At 51.8% G+C, this 17288-nt stretch overlaps 1 protein-coding gene and 1 long non-coding RNA gene across 2 annotated transcripts; both read right to left on the bottom strand.

The window, feature by feature from the left end:
• Positions 1–872: 872 nt before the first annotated feature.
• LOC139080561 (uncharacterized) lies at positions 873–3666 on the bottom strand. Its single transcript, XR_011535165.1, has 2 exons — positions 2416–3666; positions 873–1783 (listed from the first exon to the last, which is right to left on the bottom strand). It is a non-coding gene; the product is annotated as an uncharacterized lncRNA (long non-coding RNA).
• A 7333-nt stretch (positions 3667–10999) lies between these two features.
• On the bottom strand, positions 11000–11765 carry CALML5 (calmodulin like 5). The gene has a single exon (XM_008516874.2). It carries the CDS (start codon positions 11763–11765, stop codon positions 11316–11318), a length of 450 nt encoding a protein of 149 aa, XP_008515096.2. The 3' UTR covers positions 11000–11315.
• Between the last annotated feature and the right edge of the window lie 5523 nt (positions 11766–17288).

Here is a 17288-nt window from a genome sequence, read left to right as displayed (position 1 = left end):
AGGAGAACCTGGCCGTGTTAAAGGCCTGTCTGCCTCTGCCTTGGTGCTCCCAGCCCATCCTGCCCCTCCCCTGCCCCACACACAGTCCTCCCAGGGCTTCCTCTCCTGACATGAGTGGCACACCCTGTCCTGCCTTCGCTATCCTCAAGGACCATGACTCCAGTCCTTGCCTCTGCCACAGCCCCAGAGTGCAGCTGAGTCCCAGTGACAGAGTCGGACACTCACGCCAAGCACACCCTGAGCCGGGCCACCTCCCAACCCATCCCACCCCCTCCCTGTTGGGGTGAACGGGTCCTGCCTGGGGGCAGCAGGTCGTGCGTGGAGGCCTGAAGGATGCCGAGTGATGACTCGAGCAGCCGTCTTCTGCTGTGGGGCCTTCCTAGGCCTTCCAAGAGACCAGGTGAAACCAGGAGGCCCTGCCCCAAGCCTTGCCCTGTCTTACTTCAGTAGGTAGAGCTAGGCTCAGGATGGAACCCTGGGGTCGGCCAAGATGCCTGGGGCCTCGCTTCTAGCTGCCTCTGCAGCCTGGGAAACCTCTGTCCTCACTTCTGTGCTGGCCTCACCATGGAGGGGGCTTTCTCTCCCACCTTCCCTACCAAGGACCCCTTTAATCCCGAAACTGTGTTTTTACCATACAAACCACAATTGCTGTGTAACGCTTCCTTCATTTTCTCAGTTTGTGCTGACCAAGGCTGTGAGAGCCATCAGACCCCTGGGCAGTGGGGACAACCCATGCCATGTTCTGCACTGCAGACTCCCACACGAGCCTGCACGTCCATCCCCTTTCTCGACACTCCTTTGTAAGTCATTGTTTGACATTCTTACCCACTCATATTCCTTTCCTATGACTGCTGTAACAAATCACCACAAACTTGGTTTGAAACAATAGACATTTATCCTCTCACAGTTCTTGAGGCCAGAAGTCTGGACCGAAGGTGTTGGTAGGGTTGGTTCCTGCCGGATGCTCTGAGGGAGAAGCTTGTCCATGCCTCTCTAGCCTCCAGTGGCAGTCAGCAATCCTTGGCTTGTAGGAGCATCACTCTAGTCTCTGCCTCCATTTCACGTGGCCTCCCCTGCTCTGTCTCACGGTCTGTTTCCCAGAGAAACATTCATACGTTGTTAGATTTCAACAAATGAATTTTGAGGGGACACAAATGTGAAGTCCATCACGCTCATTATTTCCAATAAGACAAGGATCTTTAGACTCATCTTTGAAAATGATTCTCAAGTTAGAGAACCATGGAGAGAACATCAGTGTCCATCCAGCTGAGCCCCCACGGTATAGATGAATCTCCTCTACAAGCCCCTCTCAAATGATTTCCTAGTGTCCACCTAAACACCTCCATCCACCATGTCCGGAGGCAGCCATAGAGTCCTTGGGTCGCCCTACCATGGAGGAACATTGTCCTGCTGAGTTACAGTCCAGAACCTGCAGCTCCCATTCTCAGGCCCAGTTTTAGCCCTGGGGCCGTGTAGAGCAAGTCCACATCTCTTCTCCATGGGACAGCTCTTCAGATATTTAGCAACCACTGTTCTGGTCTTCCCAGCTCCAGGGTGAACACCGCCCCCAGCCCACCGTTGCAAACACGGTGGGGTCTTCCTGGTCATCCTTCTCTGAACAGGTCCTAGTTTGTCTCTACCCCTTCATTTAGAAGTGGGGTGCCCAGAAATGCAAACAATGGCCGTCTGCATGCTGTTCATCCTGTAACACAGAATCCAGTGCTGGGATAACAGCGGGAAGCAAGACAGACAGGGTCCAGCTGTCCTGAAGCTCCTGTTCCAGCTAAGGGGGTGGGGGATGGAGAGAAACAAATAAGGAACATATCAGAGAGTGAGAGAGGCTCTTCTGAGAGCTGCAGCAGGGGTCTACCATAAAGCATGACCAGTGGTCAGGTAGCCTCTTTGCGGGACTGGTGTTTATGCCCAGGTCCGAATGACAAGAACAGCTAAAGCAAAGTCCCTAATGCACCACAGACCCCCTCCTTCACCCCCCTTTCCCTAAGGCCCCACCACCCTCCGATCCTCCCGCCCCACGCTGGCTCCTATCTCTCTCCAAATCACAGGCATTCCCCAAGCAGGGCCAGCGCCAGAAGGGTGGGCCCTGGGGCAGCTCAGCCACTCTGGGGGCCGCCGAAGGTAATCACACTGAAATTCCAGGATTGAATTCAATGACATGGAGAAGAGAAAAGAGGATTAGGTGTAGTTCAAGCCGCCCAGCCCTCTCCCCACCAGTGTGGGGTCCAGGCTATTGGGTGCCCTTCTCAAAGGTCTGCTTCTGAGCAGAAGGAACCAGGATCCAAAAGACAGGTAGAAAGGGTGCCTGGAATGGGGGTGCCCTGCAGCCTGGTCTTCAGCGAACCCCAACCTCTCCACTGAGCCCACAAAACCCACTACCCAGGTGGTCTTCAAAGATACCTGGATGCTATCAGACTCAGCTGAAACACCCAGCAGCCTCTGCCCTCTGGTGGGATCAATCCCAAAGCCCACGTGGTGACAGCTCTCCAGCGGGCACCTGCCCTCCAACGCAATCATCTGTGCTGTGTCCATGACCCCACGGAGAGCGCTGTCAAGGAGGTGCTTTCCTGCATCACCAGTGCCCAGCTCTGTGCCTGCAAAGAATCCGGTCTACACACACATTTGTTGAAGGAAGAAAAGAAGGGAGGAAGGGAGGGGTGAGAGAAGAAAGGAACTCTGAGCTGCATCCTCAGCCCTCCCATCACAGGCCAGCTCTCAGAAGTGGGCGCTGGCTCCTGTTTGCACACTTGGGACAGCTCTGGTCTCCTCCTCCTTGTCTCCCATGTGCGCATGCCTGAAGGAGCTCAGAACCCCGACTTCCTTCCACCTGAAGATGCTGGAGTTGTGGTAGGGTGCAGGGTTCAGACCGTCTCCCGGGAACGGGTTGCAGGGGGAAGGCAGGGCAGGAAGGCCCGAGTCACTCCCCCCAGGAGCTTCTGCGTTTTGGCCAGCACGGCCCTGGCCGGAGGGCAGCCCAGGGCTTTTCTCCCCTCCATTTCTGGAGCCTGGCCACAGGCCTCTGGACAGCACACTCTGCCCTGTTCCTACCAGAGGCTGAGGCCCCTCGGGCTCCCTGTGGCTCCAGGATTCTGAGAACTGGACATGTTGTCACCATTTGACATGGCAAGAGGCCAGAAGTGTCCAAGGGTAGCCGGTCCTCCGATAGTGACAAGAACATGGGCAATCCCTTCAGCAGGGCGACAAGGGTGTGGTCTGGTGAGCACAGGAGCCTTCTCCCTGAGCCCTCCTGGAGACCTCCCACAGGCACTGCTGGATGCCAGTCAGCCCAATCCCCAAGCCCTGGGCCTACTCAGCCCACAGCTGTTCCAGCCAGGAGCTGCCTTCCCCTCGTCTTGCTGTGTCCTGCCTGTCCCATCATTTACCAGCCCAGCCTCAGGTCATCAGATTAGCCTCTCCAGGCCCTGTCTCCCTGCTCCAGCTCGTCCTGCACTCCACTGTCAAAACAATCTTCCCAAAGCACAGGTGTGACCATATACCTCCTCTCACTTCAAACTTTCAGTGAGTCTCCATTTCATCTTCTGGAAAAAAAATAAAGCACTAAAATTGGTGAAACTTCCCTAAAACACTCCTGCTGTCCTGGGACTACTCTTAGCACTTCATGCATATGACTCACTTAGTCCTCACAATAATATTGAGGGAGATATTATTATTTTCCCCCACTTTACAGGTGAGGACCAAGTCACAGAGATTGTAACTGACTTGCCCAAGGTCACACAGCTAGTAAATGGCTCGGACAGGATTTGAAAAAAATCCACCCTCCTGACAGTCAGACCATAAGCTGTCTGTAATGGGGCTCCCACGTCTCCCTCATCTCCCAGACAGTGTGGATGCCCCCAAAGGCAGTGTATGTCTCCATATCCATACTTTCACTTCCGTGGTTCCCTCTGCCAAGAACGTCCTCTCACCTGTGGAAAACTTCCCCCAATCCCAATACACAGCCCAGGGCCACCTCCCCAGAGTCCCTGCCCTTTGCTGTGCACGCTCGTGATGTTGGAACCCACTGATGAGGCATGCGCCACCCACAGTCTTTGCATTTGGTCATTTATACCTAAGTCTCATCTCCCATAGAAGGCAGAGGCTGCTGTGACACCTCCCTCTGTGTCCTCGTAGACCCATAATAAGGTGGGTCACTCAAGAAAATATTTGTGCAATGAATGAATGAATGAGTTAATGTCACTATCACAAGCACTAGCACCTCCCCATGCTGTCACAATCACGAGGCTCTGGATGCAGGAAAATACGATTCCTCGAGAGCACTGACATCCCCTTCCCCAAGATTTGACTTCCATCTGGGTCAGAGGTCAACCAGGCAGAAAGGAGGGCGCTCCCAGATTGTTGAAGTTCCTGGCACTAACTGTCTCTGGGTGGCAGAGTGGGTATTGGGGCTGGCAGGTCACCAAGCAGAGCACCATCTGTTCCCAAACAGTGATTCAGATTTGACTTGTGCAACCAGCAGTCTCCCACGGTGGAGATCTGTAAAGCCAAGTGCTTTCTCCCCAGTTCCTCCCCGCATGCTGTGCCCATCTGTCCATGGGGCAAAGGAGGGGCTGAACATGGGGACATCTGGTAGAGTCATTGTTTCCAGGGACAGGTTGGAGAAGTGCTTCTTACTCGGCTTCTCAACCTTGGCTGCACAAGTACCAGGGAGCATAAACCGGATGGCTAAGCCTGGGACCCCAGACCAATTAGGGAATCAGAACATCGGGGGCTCCCACACCAACTCGGGGGATCAGAATATTGGAAGGCCCATATCTGGCCTTTTTCAAAAGCTCTCTAGTGCTTTAGTTGTGCAACCAGGACCAGTAATCACTGAATTGTAGCAAACGGTGGGTGCAGGCTGGAAAGGCAGAGGGGAAACGGAAAACGCATGCCAACACCCTGGGGGGGTAAGGACCATCTGCAGTGGGGAAAGAGATGAGAGCGCCCGAGATGGTAAACAACTGCAAATAAGCAAGAAAGAGCTTGCAGGATGAGGTGTCTGGGCCTTTTCCCAGATTATAGTGAAGCCAGAGAGAAGGGCAGGGAGGGGCAGGTGAGGTCATCTGTGGGCTGAGGTAAGGGCAGGCCCTGACTTCACAGGTGTGGTGCTAGGAAAGGCCGCCCCTGCACCCTCTAGAGGGCAGTCCTTGTGAACAAGGGGGAGGGCAGCCATATTTGATGGCCGCGAAACTCAGAACCTGGACTAGTTTACAGAGAAAATAGGACAGGATAATTGATCTAGATTGTTCCTGAGAATCTGGAATATACAGTCTCCGTATCTATTGAGAATCTGCTCTCTATGACTTTTCAGGGTGGGAGGAGTGGGGTGTACTGTGAAGAGAGAAGCACTGATCTGAAATCTTATAAACTGGTACAAGTGGCCCGACATCTAAGTCTTTGTCCTACGAGTTACATGCCCTGGAATCCCCGTATTTCTACACCAAGAGGGAAAAAAATTGTGATGGTTAATCTTATGAGTCAACTTGGCTGGGCTAAGGGATGTCCAGAGAGCAGGTGAAACATTATTTCTAGGTGTATCTGTGAGGAGGATTTTCCAGGAGAGATTAACATGTGAACTGGTGGACTGAGTAAGGCAGATGGCCAGGGTGGGCCCAGTGGCACAGCAGTTAAGCGCACAAGTTCTGCTTCCCCAACCCAGGCTTCTCTGGCTCTGATCCCAGGCATGGACCTACGCACCACTTGTCAAACCATGCCATGGCAGGCATCCCACATATAAAGTAGAGGAAGATGGGCATGGATGTTAGCTCAGGGCCAGTCTTCCTCAGCAAAAAGAGGAAGATTGGTAGCAGATGTTAGCTCAGGGCTAATCTTCCTCAAAAAAAAAAAAAAGCAGATGGCCCTCACCAATATGAATGGGCATCGTCCAATCCATTCTGGGCCCAAATAGAACAAAAAGACAGAGGAAGGGCGAATTCTCTCTCATTGAGATAAGACAGCCATCTTCTCCTGCCCTCAGACATTGGGGCTCCTGGTTCTGGGGCTTTCAGACTCAGATCAGAACTCACCCCATCAGCCCTTGGTCCTCAGATCTTTGGACTCAGACTGAACTACGCCACAGGCTCTCCTGGGTCTCCAGCTCACAGACGGCAGATCTCGGGACTTCTCAGCCTCCATAAATCATGCGAGCCAATTCCTATAACAAATCTCCTCTTCTATATCCCTGTACATTCTATTGGTTCTGTTTCTCTGGAGAACCCTGACTAATACAGAACTTCGGAATTTTATGATCACACATGGACTGTTTCCATGGTTCTTAGAAGGTAGGACAAAAGAGAGGCACCTTCTCTCTTCAGTCGCACCTCAGGTCTTCTCTCTTCCTGCTGAGTATGACATTACAAAGATTCCTTTTAATCTTGTTGGCACTAAAGAAGCCACCTCTACCTGGGTAGAGGTGATGCCTCATGGGGGAGGGAGCCCACCCCGTCACCCGCTGGCATCTTAGTGTGGATGGCGGGACGGTTTGTACGACATCAACCACACTCCAAGAGTCTACATGCCCTGCGCTCAAGGAGTTCATGATCTCGTGTAAATGTTGATGGGTTTTATTTTATTATTTCAGATTCTGAGGAAGGAGACTAGGCCTCGTTCACAAGGAAATATAATGCAAGCTGCACCTTGAGGAGAATTGAACAAAGAGGGAGAGATCTAGTCGTTCGCTCTGAGAGTATGTATTGAGGATTTATGACGTGCCAGTTCCTGTTCTGGAAAGCTTCCTGGAGTAGGCGATGTTTGACATGGACCTTAAAAGGCCCGTCAGGAATACATATAAATTAGGATTTAAAAGATCCAGGGGCAATTCAGTGAAGAAAATGTATTATTTAGTGTATGGGATTTGAAACATCTGTTTTGACCAGAAGTAGAATAATTCATCTAAAATCAAGGTGCTACTTAATATCTTCTTGAAGGATTTGGGGGAAATTTCACTGTAGTGTGGATCAGTTTTGTTTCCATCAGAGCTGTTCCCCCTCAACCCATTCCAGTAGATTTATCAGTTCAGTTCTGCTCCGCTGAGGGTCAGTTTTGCGTGTGATTCATGTTGCAGACGCTGAGCACTTAACAAATACTTGAAACACACTCGAAATGTTCATTTGATTGAGCCACTTAATAAATCCGTGAATTGAAAGAAGTCCTAAAGCAACAGTCTATATTGAAAATCTGTTGAAAGAGAGAAACCTGCCGTACCTATAACTCATAAAATTCTTGATATCCAAAACCTGTACAACCGCTTAATCTTGAAGTGAATCAGCGCTCCTTCCCCAAAATCATAGACCCAGCGTACTAAAAGGAAATAGAGCACTTTCATCTTTGTTGGGTTACGGAGCAGTGTTGAGGTCATGCAACTGCAACTAAAATGATTTACCAAGCCGCAGGTCGAACTGCATGAAACTAAATCTTACACTGGACAGAGAAAACTTCAGAGAAATACTCAAAAACCCCTAAAACATCTCATCCAATATGCATCTCTGTAATCTTATAAAGTGTTTTAAAAAGTAACTTTTTTGTACATTGGGAAATACCAGCAAATTGACCATTCGCGGAACTAGTCTTGGCAAATTGCTTTTCAGAGAAGTGGCTTTCAGAGAACTGAGCTTGCCTGATGTGACCTTAAGACGCCTTGGCAACTTGGCCACCTCTCGTGCGCTCGCCAGGTCTCCTCAGTGTCCTAGATTAGGGTAGGGCCGCCTCATGGACCCTGCCGGGAGAGTGTCACCTGGGCTCCACCCACAAAGATCTTCAAGATGATGGAGTCAATGCTGAAGCCATTTCTGTGTATCTCCTGCAGAGCATCAGGTGTAAGGAGAATGTCACTGCAACTCAGAGTTTCCAGCCTCCAGAAGACAGTCCCCACTGTGGGTCCTGACCAACCCTCTCCACCAGACCCCTCCCAGGGCTGTTCCTCCTGGGGCGGAGCCGGCCGCCCACGAATCTCTGCTTGAAAGAAGCTCTGAAGGTGATACGAGGCACTGCTGGGCAGGCGCCCTCTGAACACTCAAGTTCCAGGTCCTTCTTTCATTCCAGACCTGAAGTGAGTCACTTCCTCTCCCAGACCCTCAGATTCCCTTTTTGTGCTGCTGGCACCACAGATGAAAAGAAGTTTCTGCTGCTTTCTTGCATTGCGGCCCCACCAAGCCCTTTGCAGGAACAGTTCCCCAGTGATAAGCCTCCAAGGCACCATCTCTAATACCAGCCAGATCGCCCACCTCCCCAGCTGCCAGGGGCTCCATCTCCCGCCCTCTGTAAGTCCTCATCTTCCAGGTATTGCATGCATTGTTCTGAATATAACGTATTATAGACACAAAAATATGGAGGATGAAATATGTAGCGTCCATGTAGCTACCAGCCAACTTAAGAAACAAAATATTAAGGGATCAGTGGAGGGCCCCATGTGCTCCCTCATCCCTTCCTTCCTCTCCAAAGGAGCTTCCTAATTCCGCATATGAGCCACGTATTTCTTCGAAGTCAAGAAAAAAGTTTTTTTGTTTTTTGTTTTTTTAAAGAAAATTGCTCTTGGGGCCGGCCTGGTGGCGCAGCGGTTAAGTTCACACGCTCCACTTCTCAGTGGCCCGGGTTCGCTGGTTCGGATCCCAGGTGCAGACATGGCACCACTTGGCACGCCATGCTGTGGTAGGCATCCCACATATGAAAAGTAGAGGAAGATGGGCATGCGTGTTAGCTCAGGGCTAGGCTTCCTCAGCAAAAAAAAAAAAAGAAAAGAAAATTGCTCTTAGGCTCCACAGGCTCGAGCAGCTGTTGTCAGATGTGTGGACCTCAGGGGACAGTCGAAATTAACTTGGGGCACATGTAGGACTCTCCATTTTTCACAGTAAGAACATGAAAAAAAGGAAAAAAAAGCGACCCACAAAAGCATCATCTGCCATCACAGTAGCTTCGGGAAAGAAAGGACATCTAACACAGAAAATACAGAGTGAGCACCTTCTTGGAGTTTAAAAAACTGAACACAATTAGGTTAGTCAAAAAAGTCTTTATTCTTCTCATTTCCGCACAGAGCCTGGAAAACTCCATCTTGGACCAGCTTGGCATTTAGAAACTCAGTCAATTAGAAACTAATTTAGAAACTCAGACTTCTGTGACCCGTGTCCCTAGGAGGACGGGGACTTTCTGGAGGGATCCACCCCCATCCTGGAGGTAGGGAGTGCTTCTCCTACCTCACCCCTCCTCAAGTCCCCGCACCAGGTCTGGAAGCGCCTCTGCCCCATTTCCCTATCTCCAGTCTTCAGCTGCACTAGATCCTGTGCCTGAGTCATCTTTCTGCCCCACACGTCCCCCGCCCTCCCTCAAGACCCTTGGGGACCTTGGAATCCCTTCCTTCTTCTCTCACAGTCTCCCCCCAGCCCAGTGGCCACCACCCAGCCCTGAAGCTCAGGACCTTCCCTTACCATGTCTGGCCACAGGCCATACCCTGGAGGGGACTGCGGCCAGGCTCTGAGGACAGGGCTAGGATGAACAAGGCAGCAGGGTGTGAGGGTCCCAGGAGACTGGAGTGACCCACTGAAAACGTCAAATGGGGGAAAATAAAAAAGTGATCAATGAGGAGCCCCATCTCGGTAGCCCACTCCCACACCTCTGGGGATAAACTGGGATGGGCTCTGTCACTCACCCACCACACGTGTTGGAATGAGGGGGCGAGTGGTAAGGGCCGGGCACTGGTATTTTGCAATAACCGCCCAGGAAAGCTGAATCTGCCTCTCCCCACCCTGAGCTGAGAACCACTGACGTGGCACAAGCTAGGACAAGATAAAGTCACTGAGAGGTTGAGCTACAGTTTCGTTCCAAGCAAAACAAAAAGAAGAACTCGTTTCACGAAGGAGGAAGCAGAAGCCCGTCGTTAAATGCCACCCAAAGTCGCACAGTTGGCTGCAGACAGTGCTGGAAAAATAATGCATGTTTTCTGAATCCAGAGTCCAGGTGCTCATTCTGTCTCCCTGCTGCCTCTGATTTCAGCCTGATGGCACCAATGAGTCTGTTTCTTACTTATAAGTCTGACTGGTCCCTTGACCATCCTGGGCCTCTATTTGCTCACCTGCAAGATGAGGAGCTCGGGTTAAATCATCTCTGAGAACCAGGACAAGGGAGCCTTGGAGAATCAGGGTTGTGACAAGCAACCTCAAATGGGTCTAATCTTTAAAACCAAACAGAATACCACAAACCCAAGTTCAAATGGTGGATCTGCTTAACATCAGGGTGGGCAGGGCGGCCATAGGCAGACCTCACCTCCCATCTTCGTCTTTCTCTGCGGGGACAACCTCAGAGCCCCCAGCTCACAAAGGGGCCGCAGCCAAGAAGGTCTGGGCAGCAGCGGGGTGCCTGGCTTCGGGGTCAGCAGAGGAAAGAATCTTCTCACAGGTGACCCTCGCTCAGCCTGGAAGCACCTTCCACCCCAAGCAGTGTCTCTCAAATCTGACAGGCCAGCGGCCCCTGCCTCAAGTGCCGTCCTCCCTGTCTTTGCCCATCACGCCCCGCTGGTCCTCCCACTCCCCACTGTGCTGCCTGCATCCGAGTGAGGTAGGCTTGGCTCTCCAGGGCCCCCACCCTTATAGTTTCACATCTACAAGACCTTGCACCTCAAATACGGGACACACACACACACTTTTTCTTTTTAATTTGAGCCTAAAGAACAGTCACCTATACGCAAAGGGTGATAAACTTTATTGTTGGTGGCATAGGCGGGGTCCCAGTCCTAGGGTCCAGCTCTGCCTTCTGGTCCTGACCCAGAAGCTCAGGCAGACCCTGAGTGAGAGAAACATGCATCTTGCCTGCCCTTCCCAACCCCACCCCACTCCTGCACCTTCCCTCTTCCGCAGGAGTCACAGGGGAGGAGGTGGAGGACCAGCCTGCTCAGCTTGGTTCTCCAGCTAGGCTGAGTGAAGGGGTAGAGGCTCTGAGAATCCCAGATGCTTTTTCCACTTCCCATCAAACATTCAAGAACCAGTGCACATCACCCTTCAAGCTCATGTTCTTTTATTTCAACGACCACATCACTTTGGGGTTTCTCACAACAGCCCTGTGAGGTAGGGAGCACCCCATTTCACTGGGGGGAGAAGCCGCAGGAGCCAGCCCAGGTCTCAGCGGCAAAGAGGGGCTCCCAGGGAGGCCCCCAACAGCACAGAACCCGGGCCCGAGAGAGAGAAGGCTTTCCCACCGATCAGGTAACTTCCCGTCCACCACCCAGACGTTCCCTTCACATCCCTACCACCAAAGGTGGACCCCAGAAAGGCACAGGAACAAGAGTCAGGCAGGAGCCGGGCCAGGGCAGGGCGTCACTTCTGGGTGAGGATGCGCACGAACTCCTCGTAGCTCACCTTCCCGTCCTGGTCCAAGTCAGCCTGGCGGATCATGACTTCCAGCGCCTCCTCGGAAACCTCATCCCCTAGCTTGCCTATGGCCTGCTTGAGCTCATCCACGTTGATGTGGCCGTCACCGTCCAGGTCAAAGGCACGGAAGACCCCCTGCAGGTCCTGCTCACTGCCCCAGGCCTTCCTCCTCTTGACCATCTCCGCCAGGAACTCTTGGAAGTTGATGACGCCATCGCCATCAGAGTCCACCCTGGCGATGAGCTCGTTCAACTCGGCCTCCGACAGACTGTGGCCCAAGGCCTGCATCACGGCGCCCAGCTCCTGGGTGTTGATGGTGCCATCCCCATTCTTGTCAACACTGGAGAAGGCCTCCTTGAACTCGGCCACCTGCTCTTCAGACAGCTTCTCAGCCATGTTGCTTACTGCCAACCTGTTCAAAGGACTCACGTCAGAGCTGGGGACCGGCGGTGGGATGTGAGGCTGTGTTTGTGTGAGGGCAGAGCTCCAGTGGCAGCCTTGCCATGGATGGGAACCCCTCCTTTTCTACAACCGAGCAAAGGGAGGAGGAAGTCTCCCCGCCCTCCCCACGTCCTCAGGCGAAATCCTCCGCCCAGGGAGGGACAGACCAGCTGCAGACAAGAAATGCAGGAATTGGAGTGGCAGGGCTCGCCCAGGAGAGCCTGGAGGGAACCAGTGTGGGGGCTGTCGAAGCCAGCCAGCCTCTCCGGGCCCCCACGACAGACCATGCCACTCCAGAAGCTTTTTGCCCATGTAACTGTCACAGAGATCCTGGCCAACCGAGGGGTTCAAGACAGCTTCCCGAATTCCCAGAGCCTGAGGCTGAAAGAGGAAGGAAGCCTCTCTCAGCAGACACGGCAGGCCCGGAGTTGTGGGAGAGCTGTGTCCGGTGTTCCTGTCCTCTCTCTTGGGGCTGCTGGCCAGCTCTTGCCTGGCAGGGCAGGGCTGCTGGGGGGCAGATGGTGGTAGAATTGAGAGGAATTCCACCATGGTGGGACCGGGGGCATCATCAGATTCTCAGTGCAGGGCCAACAACAGATCAGCAGATGGAGGCTGCAGCTGGCTGCCTTTAGCTTTGAGAAAGCTAGGAGCCTGGTGCATTCAGAAGCTGCCACACGCGTGGTGCTGAGAATTGTTTATTAAATGAGTGTTCGAAGCGTGGCTTCAGAGGTGAGCAGCAGGCTTCCTGCCCTGCAGAATACTTCTCCTCCAGCTCCATGGTTCCTCGGAATCCGTTCTATGGTTAAGTTCAAGGCTGTCTGTGCAGACATTGAGGAAGCAGTGGGGGTTCGTTTACATTCACAGACAGTCTTGCCCGAGAGCTCGGGGAGACTGGCGAGCACTGGGTGGCCCTGAAGACGCTGAGGATAGAAGGATGTAGAAAGAAGGGGCTGAAGCTACTAACTTGGCCTAGCTTGTGGGTTTACAAAGAGTCAGCCCTAAGAACAGAAATCCAGCCTGGGAGCCCCCCAGGCCCACAGTCCTTCTGCTTTCTGGAAGGACATTACCTCTGCCCACTGCTCTGAATAGCAGAGTTTAAACCAAGAGCTCAGCCCTTGAGGACTGTCCCCAAATCCTTAGCAAGCGAGACCCAAGGCTGTGAAGGGACATTGACATTGGAGTCCCCGCAGTGACTTTCTCAAGCAAGTCCTCTCTTTATCGCTGTAAATTCCCATAACTTCCCCCCACTTCTGCCTGCATGTAAGGAATAAACTCCTTCACTCTTCTCCTGAGAAATTTCATAAATTCCATCTCTCTCTGGTTCAACCCATCAAACAGGCCGAGGATTCTCTCCTTCCCTAGAGGGCAGCCAGGCGAACACCTCTCCACCCCTCAGCACTGCACACCTACCCCCCAGTCCACCCTGAGTCCAGGGAACCCAGATGCAGAGAGAGACACAAAGGAAAATGTTCCAGATAAGTAACTGCTTTTATGAAGACATCTTGAAGAAGGATTGCTGTTTCATCTTTGTGCTGAAATAGTACAGAGACCTCAATAAGTATTGAGCAATTGATTTCTCAATGAAAATGACGATCGAGTAGAGAATGTGGGTCCACCTGGAGACCAGCCCGGGGAAGCTCCTGCTTTGTAAGCGACAAGGGAAGGGTGGAGCTCCTAATTACTAGGACCAACCCAGATCCTTTTTGTTTATTTCTTTAAAGCCTATTTGAAGATATAAATCTATATTTTAAATTTCCTTTTCTTCTCATCTTATTAGCAGGACTTGCTAATTTATAATAAGAAACACATTCAAGTCAGGAGATTTGAGCTGGGTTCTAGCTCCATCTCTGATTTGGGAACTTAACTTGTGTTTCAATATCTTCATCTATAAAATAGAATAATACTCCCACCATATCTGATCAGGGAACTTAGGATCAAAGTATCTTTGATCAACAGAAGGTATTATTATTCTATGATCAACCTCATGTTCAGTAGCAAGCTGGTCTGTGTTTGATGTAAATCAACACTCAAGAAAATATCCACTTGAAGGGGGATCTTGCTGTCAATTTCCTTATGATGCTTTTCTTGATTGAACTGATAAACTTGCCTGCCTGGAGGTTTTGGTCACATCAAGCAGTCCACGGCTCTGAACATTGCTGGCTTTGGCGATGAGCCCTAACAGACACAGTTCCACACAGAGCAGAGGCTTCTATTTAGAAAGAGCATCTAGAGAAGTGTCGTCATGGGACAGGAAGATGATCATTATTCATGATGGGGTCTCAGGAGGTAAAGTCCTATACCCAAAGCCACCAGTAACCTGGGGAGAGAGCCAGACTTCTGGTTGAGTATGTTTCCATCCTCAGGCCGCCATTTTGGATCCTGCTTCCTCTACAGTGGAGTGCTTTGTCTTTTCAGATCACGAATCAACACTGAAATGGTTTCCTTACCCCTTCCCACCCAGCCTCCTGCCTAGGTAGGCAAGCAGTCAGCTACATTGGGCCAGCTTCAGGGACAGCTGCTCATGGGTAACCAACACCATGGGGCATCTGACAGAAGAACTCGGTGCTGGGAAAAGGGGGACAGCACGGTATTTGTTGTCAAACTTAGTTAAGCTTGATCGAGCCCCTTTCTTCCTCTGCTGGCTTAACACACAGCACCCTGAGTGCAGACCCCAGGAGAACTAGAAATGCCTCATACTCATGGCATCTTCATAGCTAAGCGCATCCACCGGCCACACCTCCTGTGATGGAAGCGAGGGTGTGCGTCAAGCCAAGGAGCCTGAGGCTGGGGAGATGCTCACATCCTCAGTGCCCCACAGCTGAGCCACCAGGTACCATGTAAGAAGCATGCACAGGAGGACAAGTGAGAGAAGAGAAGAATGCCCCATGCCAGCCCTAGTGGGGTGGTCGTCTCCTCAGACCATGTGGGAGGGAGAAAAATGAAGGGAGCCGAGGGGCACCGAGTAACTGCACCTGAGTGGGGAGACTTGGGTTTGCTGAGAAAGGAGAACCTGGAACCAATGAGAAAGGAGAAGGATGTGGTTTGGCAGAGAAGGGAGAAGTGGGCAGGTTTGCAGGAGAAAGCCTTGAGGCTTTTTGGTGTTACCTGTTGGAGGTCAGCTCTCCCACCCAGGACGCGTTCCCTCTCCTGCCCCTCTCAGTTGATCTCCTTGACACTGTTACCAGGGAAACTCTCACTTTTCCTAGTGAGATGACTGTGGTCCCACAGGCAAAGAGAGGCCCTTTCATTGTGGGGGGTTGAGACCCCCGAAGTTATTACAGGAAGGATGAAACCCTCCCCACGGCGGGCTGGGTGAGCCCTTGAGGGCACTTACAGAGGCAGCAGGCCACTGCCGCTCGAGGCAGGGGAGTTATCACTCGTCGACTGCCTCGTGCAATAGCCGTGTGTGTGTACACGTGTGCTGTGAGTGAGTGTGGGTGTGTAGGAGTATAGGAGAAAGAGTGAGAAGGTGAATGTGTGAGTGAGCATCTGTGAGTGTGATGTGTGTATGTGAATATGTGTGTTGGGAGGACGTGTGTCAGAGTGTGAGTGAGCATGTGTGAGAGTGTATATGTGTGATGGTGTGAGTGTATAAATTGTGAGTGTGTATGAGAGTGTGAGTTGTGTGTGTTGGGAGGAGATGTGTGAGTGTGGGAGTGTGTTAGTATTGTGAGTGTGATTATGTGAGAGAGTGTGTGAGCATATGTGCACATGTGTGTGTGAGAGAGTGAATGTGCTGTGTGTGTGTTGGGAGGAGATGTATGAGTGTGAGAGTGTGTTAGTATTGTGAGTGTGATTATGTGAGAGAGTGTGTGTGAGCATATGTGCACATGTGTGTGAGAGAGTGAACGTGCTGTGTGTGTGTTGGGAGGAGGTGTGTGGTGGCTGTCCCTCTCCTCAGGGTTTAGAACCAGGGCTGGAGCCGACTCCCGCTTTCCCAGGAGCTTGACTACAGAACAAAAACACACTCAGCACTCCCATTACTGTTTGGCTCTGTGGGCAACACACTTGTGGGAACCAGTCAGACGGGCCGCGGAGACGCCTCTGGCTCCTCTGACTTGCCTGAACCTGCTTGTTCCTCACGCCTGAGCCAGATGCCCTGTTGGCACCACCCCGACCCTACCCAGGGAGATCTCACCCCCAGGACACGAGAATGGAGCCCGGGTGGGAATCCCTGCATGTCACGGGAGGCCATCACACACAGAGCTGTGACACCAGCTCCACAGGACCCCCTTCATCACACCCCCTTCAGTAGTGAGCAGTAGAAATGGCGAGTAATGGTGCTGCCTTCCCAGACGGCAGCTCTGAGCCCCCGTGTGCCCGTCCCCCTAAACACAACTCACGTTCTCCATGGAGGTCACACAACACGTGGTTACATCGCTGGCTTTGGAACCCAGTGGCTGTGGGGTAGAGTCCTGGCTTCCCACGTCACAGGCTGTGCAGCCTGGGGCAGCATCAGCTGCCTGCCTTGTAAAGGAGACAATCCTGGTACCTGCTTTAATGGTGTTGACAGGATTAAAGGAGCTGAGGGAAAGCAGAGCTCAGTGCCTGACGTAAACACTCAATTAATAGGAGCTATTCCTTTCACTCCTTTGCCCAAGTGCCAACTCTCTGCTGGGTACCACATCAGACTTCTGTTTCCCCCAGGCATCTTCCAGATGAAAGGACCAGCATCTTTGAGGCCAACCAGCTGGGTGTTCTAAGTTCTTAGAAAGTGTTAAGCTGAGTTAAACACCCAGTCTCACTGATCCTGGAGACAGGGTCTATCCTGGTGCCCCCCACAGAGCAGTGCTTCTGGCTGGGGAGGGTATTCCATAGGTGAACATCATCCTACGGGACACACCATGTTTCAAGGACTCACAAGTTGGAGATCACCTTTCTGTTTTAGATCCCCATCCAAGAAAAGGTGTGATCCTTGGCTTCCAGGGGGCCAACTGGGAAAGGGCAGCAACCCCCTCTCACAGAGATTACGTGCAAAAGAGACACATCATGAGGCTGAGTGTTCTAGCGTTTGTGTGCTTGATTGCTCTGCACTCAAAACTGCTTGCTGGCGTGGGCTGCTGTGTATTCAGCGCCCACAATTTGCCCAGACTTGTTGGGGTTGTTGGCAAGAGTTGTTCTTCCCCTCCTTTCAGTCAATGACACACCTGGCAACTTGGCAGGACACACATGGCTGTCTACTTGTAGTCCACACACATACCCAGCCCCAGTGACAATGGCACTAGTTATCCAACACTTTCTGTAAGAAGTGCTTTGAGTAAGGTATTTTCCCAGATAGCTGAAACTTACCCCTGTAAGCACCATGCGTTTTCACTTTAATCATCTCTGGTAGAAATCTTTCTAGGGTGTATTATATGTTTTACTTCCTATTATTTTAAACAAATTAGGTAGGCTGTGACTCCAGTGGTTAGAGATGATCAATAAGACCATCACTGTTGTCATAATGTAGCACTACCCAGAGGGACTTACGCCGTCTGT

Source organism: Equus przewalskii, chromosome 30 (genome assembly GCF_037783145.1).
Source record: "Equus przewalskii isolate Varuska chromosome 30, EquPr2, whole genome shotgun sequence".
Lineage (NCBI taxonomy): Eukaryota > Metazoa > Chordata > Mammalia > Perissodactyla > Equidae > Equus > Equus przewalskii.
This window is presented reverse-complemented; position numbering and strand designations above follow the sequence as displayed.

Bases quoted from the DNA above. Each gene is read 5' to 3' on its own strand.
- CALML5 (XM_008516874.2), bottom strand. From the start codon at position 11,765: ATGGCTGAGAAGCTGTCTGAAGAGCAGGTGGCCGAGTTCAAGGAGGCC.